At 38.1% G+C, this 6,777-nt stretch overlaps 1 protein-coding gene and 1 non-coding gene across 2 annotated transcripts; both read left to right on the top strand.

The window, feature by feature from the left end:
* On the top strand, positions 1 to 1,184 carry PPBP (pro-platelet basic protein). Its single transcript, XM_003898767.5, has 3 exons — positions 1 to 261; positions 570 to 705; positions 848 to 1,184. The coding sequence occupies exons 1-3, from the start codon at positions 114 to 116 to the stop codon at positions 948 to 950; spliced, it is 387 nt and encodes a 128-aa protein (XP_003898816.1). The 5' UTR covers positions 1 to 113; the 3' UTR covers positions 951 to 1,184.
* A 4,668-nt stretch (positions 1,185 to 5,852) lies between these two features.
* On the top strand, positions 5,853 to 6,550 carry LOC101025615. Its single transcript, XR_004182780.1, has 2 exons — positions 5,853 to 5,959; positions 6,085 to 6,550. It is a non-coding gene; the product is annotated as an uncharacterized LOC101025615 (transcript).
* The last annotated feature ends 227 nt before the right edge of the window (positions 6,551 to 6,777 follow it).

The following is a 6,777-nucleotide window of genomic DNA, read 5'->3' as shown; positions in this document are numbered from 1 at the left end:
ATGACATCTTCAGGGCATGGGAAGCCACTTATCTGCAGACTTGTGGGCAGTAACTCACCCTCACTCAGCGGTCTTCTGGCTCTGGAAACAACTCTAGCTCAGCCTTCTCCACCATGAGCCTCAGACTTGATACCACGCCTTCCTGTAACAGTGCCAGACCACTTCATGCCCTGCAGGTGCTGCTGCTTCTGTCACTGCTGCTGACTGCTCTGGCTTCCTCCACCAAAGGACAAACTAAGAGAAACTTGGCGAAAAGCAAAGGTAGAGGCCCTGCTTCCCTGCACCTGTTGCTGTTTCTGCTACACCTGTGTCTGGGGGAAAGACTAGCTTGGTGCCTCTGGGGCTGGAGAGTGCCATTAAATCAACAACTCCAATTGGAGGAGGCACAAGGGGGTGAGGGGTCACTTCTCACTTCTTGTGTGCTGGGCATTCTGCTGGGCACTTTACTTAAGCTTTACAGATTATATTCACAATAGCTTCATGAGAGAGGCACAATTACCCTCAATCTGCAAATAAGGGACCTGAGGAAAATATTCATGGCCACCAATAGGTAACATTTTCTACCCTAGAGGAAAGTCTAGACAGTGAGTTGTACGCTGAACTGCGCTGCTTGTGTATGAAGACAACCTCTGGAATTCATCCCAAAAACATCCAAAGTTTGGAAGTGATCGGGAAAGGAATCCATTGCAACCAAGTCGAAGTGATGTAAGTTGCTGTTTCTGTGCTATTGCTTTATCAGGGAAACCCTTTACCTTCATCCGCATATGCACTTGTTTCCTCCAGTCTCATGGATTAGTTCTGATATTCAGGCCAGGACACCAACAGATAACCCTGTTCTCTCTTGCAGAGCCACATTGAAGGATGGGAGGAAAATCTGCCTGGACCCAGATGCTCCCAGAATTAAGAAAATTGTACAGAAAAAATTGGCAGGTGATGAATCCGCTGATTAATTTGTTCCGTTTCTACCAAACTTCTTTAACTCCCAGGAAGGGTAGAATTTTGAAGCCTTGATTTTCTAGAGTTCTCATTTATTCGGGATACCTATTCTTACTGTATTAAAATTTGGATATATGTTTCATTCTGTCTTAAAAATCACATTTTATTCTGAGAAGGTTGGTTAAAAGATGGCAGAAGGAAGATGAAAATAAATAAGCCTGGTTTCAACTCTCTAATTATTGGCTAAACATTGGACTGTGCTTTGCATTTTTTTTCTTTAAAAATTTCTATTCAAACACAGCTTGGTTGGTTTTTTCTGCTCTACTTTATGGTTATTAGACATACTCATGGGGATTATTAGATTTCATAATGGGCAATGATAATAGGAATCACATGGAGCCCAGCAGAGAATATTTGCTCAATACATTTTTGTTAATATATTTAGGAATTTAATATAGTCTCTCAGTGTCTTAGTCCTAGGATGTCTTATTTAAAATACTCCCTGAAAGTTTATTCTGATGTTTATTTTAGCCATCAAACTCTAAAATAATAAATTGGTGAATATGAGTCTTATAATCTGTGGTTAAAGTGAATATATTTGCCACTAGTAGAACAAAAATAGATGATGAAAATGAATTAACATATCTATATAGTTACAATTCTAGCATTAGAATAAGCCTTATAAATAAGTACAATATAGGACTTCAGTCTTGCTAGACTCCTAATTCTAAATTCTACTTTTTTAATCAACAGAACTTTCATTCATTTTTAAACCCTAAAATTTATACCCACACTATTCTTACAAAAATATTCACATGCAATAAAAATTTGCTATTGATTTGGTGTCATATATTATTAATTTTAACAGGATTGTTGGGGAAAAAAACTTTAATTTTCCTTTTTTGTATACTTGGTATTTCACAGTATGACCAACAAAAGCTACTAAATTGATGATCTGTATCATTCTCAATGTAGTATGATAATAGTTCCAATTTATTAATCATTTTAATATGCCAGGAATACTAAGTGTTTTGCATGCATGAACTAAACAATTTTTTAAAAGATAGATATGATCTGGTTAAAAGCACGTCCTCTGGAAAAATGGGGATAATAATATTGCCTCCCTCATAGAGTTTATGGAAGGATTAAAAGAGTTAATAAATTTAAGGCATTTAAAATAATGTATGTCACAAATAAGCCATATATAAATGTTAGTAATTATTTCTTATGATTATTACTATCCTCCCCCTCATTACAGAAGAGAAAAATCAAGTTTATAGAGTTTAAAATACTTGCCCACTTTTAGCTAACTAAGTAGGTAACAGAGTGGTAATTTCAAATTGTGTTCTTAACTGCCACACCACAGTGCTTTCCTCAACTCTTCTTTCTCTAATGAAGAGATTACATTACATATAACGTAGTATTATTCACATACATAATACAACTTGATACATAAATAGCATATTGTATATACTATAATAATTATAGGATATCAGGCATCTCACTCATTATGTCTGGTGGTTTCCCACTGAAACTTGACAAGACCAGCTCCTGAGACATGGCACAGTGTTGACACCATGTTTATACCTCCTGAGATGCAGATGTCTTCTGTTTTTGTGTGCATGTATTGAGTTATTCTGTTTATATGCAGGGAAAGAGTAATTTAGTTGCCACTCAGTGCCACCTGGATTCCTTTACACTGCAAACATTAAAATCTGGGTGTACGATTGTACAAACCTAGCGTGTTGCCCATCCATATGCAAAATCATCCCTCCCCTTCATTCTCTCTGCTGCTAACTCAGAAGGGGCTTCAAGTCTCAGGTTAATAAACATGTATGAATTACAAAATGTTCTGCAACAGTGATTATGTTGGATACAGGATGTTCATAAATGCAGTCATGTTTTGCTCAACAATTGGGATACATTCTGAGAAATGCATCATTAGGTGATTTTATCATTGTGTGAACATCATAGGGTGTGCTTACACAAACCTAAATGGTATAGCCTACTACAAGCCTAGGCTATATAGTATAGCCTATTGCTCTTAGGCTAGAAAACTGCACAGCATTTTACTGTGGTGAATACCATAGGAAGTTGTAACACAATGGTAAGTATTTGTGTATCTAAACATATGTGAATGTAGAAAGATATAGTAAAAATATGGTATAAAAGAGTAAAATCGTACACCTGTATAGAGCAGTTACCACAAATGGAGTTTGTAGGACTGCAAGTTTCTCCGGATGAGACGGAATGTGAGTGGTGAGTGAACGTGAGTGCCTGGGACATGACTGTACACTTCTTTAGGCTTTGTAAACACTGTACACTTAGGCTACACTAAATTTATAAAAATATTTTTTCTTCAACAAATTAACCTTAGATTACTGTAATTTTTTATTTTTAAACTTTTTAATTTTTAAACGTTTTGACTTTTGTAATAACACTTTAAACGCATTGTACAACTGTACAAAAATGTTTTTTCTTTATATCGTCATTCTATAAGCTTGTTTTCTATTTATTTATTTATTCATTTATTTTAGAGATGAGGTCTTTCTCTGTCACCTACACTGTAGTGCAGTGACATGATCACAGCTCACTACAGCCTCAAACTCTTGGGCTCAAGTGATCTTCCTTGATCTTCACTACAGATGTGCACCATCATGCCCAGCTAATTTTTGAAAACTGTTATTGAGAAGGGGACTCATTTGGTTCCCAGGCTGCTTTCGAACTCCTGGTCTCAAGTGATCCCCCTGCCCCAGCCTCTCAGGCTGGGATTACACCTGTGAGCCACAGAGCCTGGCTAATTGTTTTTTGTTTTCTTTTGTATTTTTTATTTTTCACACTTTTCTGTTAAAATTAAGATGCAAAAACTCATATCAGCCTAAGCCTACATGGAGTCAGGATCATCAGTATCACTATCTTCCAACTCCCTGTTTTGTCCCACTAGAAGTTCTTCATGGGCAGTGATACGCATGGGGCTGCCATCTCCTATGATAACAGACAGAAGATAACAACTCATACTTCCTGAAGGATCTGTCTGAGACTGTTTCACAGTTAATGTTTTTTCTATAACTAGTAGAAGGAGTATACTCTAAAATAATAATAAAAGGTATAGTTAGTAAATACATAAACTAGTAACATAGTTGTTTGTTATTCTGATCAAGTATTGTGTACTATACATAATTGTATGTGCTATATTTTATAGAACTGGCAGTGCAGTGGGTTTGTTTACACCAGCATCCCACAAACATGTCAGTAATACACTGCTTCCTATGACTTTACAACCGTGAGGCAGTAGGAATCACATCACTAGGCAACAGGAATTTATCAGCTTCATTATAATCTTAAGGGACCGCTGTCATATATGCAGTCTATTATTCACCTAAATGTTGTTATGTGCTACACTACTGTATATAAGTCACAGAGAATTGCACTTGAAAAGATCACTATGTGGTAGGACAGGCAGATAAGTAGGCAAATAATTGCAACTATATATTACACATGCTAATATATGTATGCTTCAGTTGCTTGAAGGAGCAGATACATGAGCATGTTAAAACTTCATCATCATCATTTTCAACTCATCATCTTTGCTAAGGTAGCACTTTGAATTGAGTCTATACCAGTACACTGAAACAGTGATAAATGTTGTAATCTCTGATTTCATAGTGTTTTCCAGTGTAGGAAACAAAACCATTTTTAACACTCAGAAATACACACATACACACACACACATGTGTATCTCTGTGTAATATGTGTGTGTGTGTGCATGTGTGTGCATGTGTGTTACCTGTGAGGAACAGGAAAAACAGAGTTCTGCAAGATAGAAAGGCAAGAGAACATGATTGCATAGAGTTGTCAGGGAAGGCCCCTCTGAGGAACTGATACTTAATCCAACTCCAGAAGTATAAATAAGTCTTAGTCAGCTGAAAAGGCAAGTGGTGGGAGAGTAGGAGGAAGAAACTACTCAGCTCAACAATTAAATTGCATATTTCTATAGAAGTCCAGTCCTACCATGTATTAGAATATCAGCTTTTCCATGCAGTGGTCTCCTGACACCCTTCACCACTGTTAATCAATGTGACAGAGAACCTCTGACTTTGGGTTGAGGGTGTACCCTGCCCTAATAAAGGGCCAAAGTCATTCTTTTTCAGAGAAGGGAAGACAGTCCACAGCGATCTCTTCTCCTTTCCTGTGTGGGATTCTATTGCATCCCCTCCACTCTCACCTTCCATTATTCTCACATTCAACTCCCAGATGCCCTGAATCCCCCCGCAGAAACCATCACTGCTCCCCGCCAACAGTTCCTAGCTGTCCATCTTCACCCTGTCCGGACTGGAAGGACAGCTGGCTGATAGACACGAGCCAGGTCAGGCTCGGGAGACACTGGCCTAGCAGAGACTCTTCTTGTCTTCCCTTCTGGACTGTTATTCAGCATGGAAACAATGAAGCAACATCAGCTCAGCAGCACGGTTAAGCCTTTTACAAAAAGTAATGCTGATTCAAATATTACTGCTCCTGCCAATTGTGTTCGCAAGAGCTACAAGTAATGAGGAGAAACAAGACTTTGCGTCCCATAGCATACTGGGTAATTGTTGGTGGAGCCTGGTAAATCCCATCTAGAGACTAAGGAATTTTTCCACATTCAGGTGAAATTCAGAAGAGTGACACATTGCTAGAGAACAAATTAAACTTATTAGCAGCAGAAAACAATTGCAAATAACACACCCTTCACACACAAAGCCACCAAACTCAGTAGGAAGCATTGGTAGTTGCAGCTGGGAGGTTGGAAAGGAAACAGAACTGTCAGGGTCCTGAAGGTGACTAGTGTGTAATTTGCATGATGACAACAGAGAACTCTATCATTAATACAACACACAAAAAATTCCTCTTCTAACTCAAGTTCTGTTTCTAACCCTACAAATGTGCTTGTATGTAAGTTGAGGTTGGAGGTCTCAGCCAAGGCAGCATGCACCAGCCTGGAGGTGATCAAGGCCGGACCCCACTGCCCCACTGCCCAACTGATGTGAGTCCTTGCACTGCATCACTCAGTGCCCCGGCTCCGTGCCTCCTCTGCCCATCCTTCTCCTTTTTAATGCCATCTGCAAACCCAAGAACTGAAGGTCACATCTCTTCTCTTTTCCTTGCCAGAGCCACGCTGAAGAATGGGAGGAAAATTTGCTTGGACCTGCAAGCCCCGCTGTACAAGAAAATAGTTAAAAAACTTTTGGAGAGTTAGCTACTAGCTGTCTAAGTGTGTGCATTTGCTATGTAACATACTTTTTTTTTTTTTCCAGTTTCAATCTAACTGTGAAAGAACCTCTGATGTTTGTGTTATCCTTATGATTTTAAATAAACAAAATAAATCAAGTTGTAGTATAGTCAAAATACTTTTTAACAATAGTGCAAAAATTGTATTGACACATAATTTCATGGAAGAAAAAAATTCCGGTATTTTAAGCAGAAAGTATTTTGAAGGAAGGTTTGAATACTGGTTTTGTTTGGTATTACATGTTGGCTGATACATATTCATGCATTTACATGATTGCATTACTTTATAGCTACAATTTACCTGGACGATTATTATTACCTTTGCCAATAAATATTAGTAGCACTTATGCATTACTAGATGGCTTTTAAAAAAATTAAGTAAATAAATAAATCTCCGCTTTTATGCCCACAAATTCTGGAAACGAGGAGAGGTACTACATACTGATGTTTTTATTCATCCCTCAGGAAGGCACTGCTCTACTCTGGGGAGAAAGGAAGTTGTTGCAGTGTTGGTATATTAGTTATCTATGGCTTCTGTAACAAATTAACACAAACTCAGTGGCTTAAACAATA

The sequence above is a fragment of the Papio anubis genome, chromosome 3 (assembly GCF_008728515.1).
Source record: "Papio anubis isolate 15944 chromosome 3, Panubis1.0, whole genome shotgun sequence".
NCBI classification, from domain to species: domain Eukaryota; kingdom Metazoa; phylum Chordata; class Mammalia; order Primates; family Cercopithecidae; genus Papio; species Papio anubis.
This window is presented reverse-complemented; position numbering and strand designations above follow the sequence as displayed.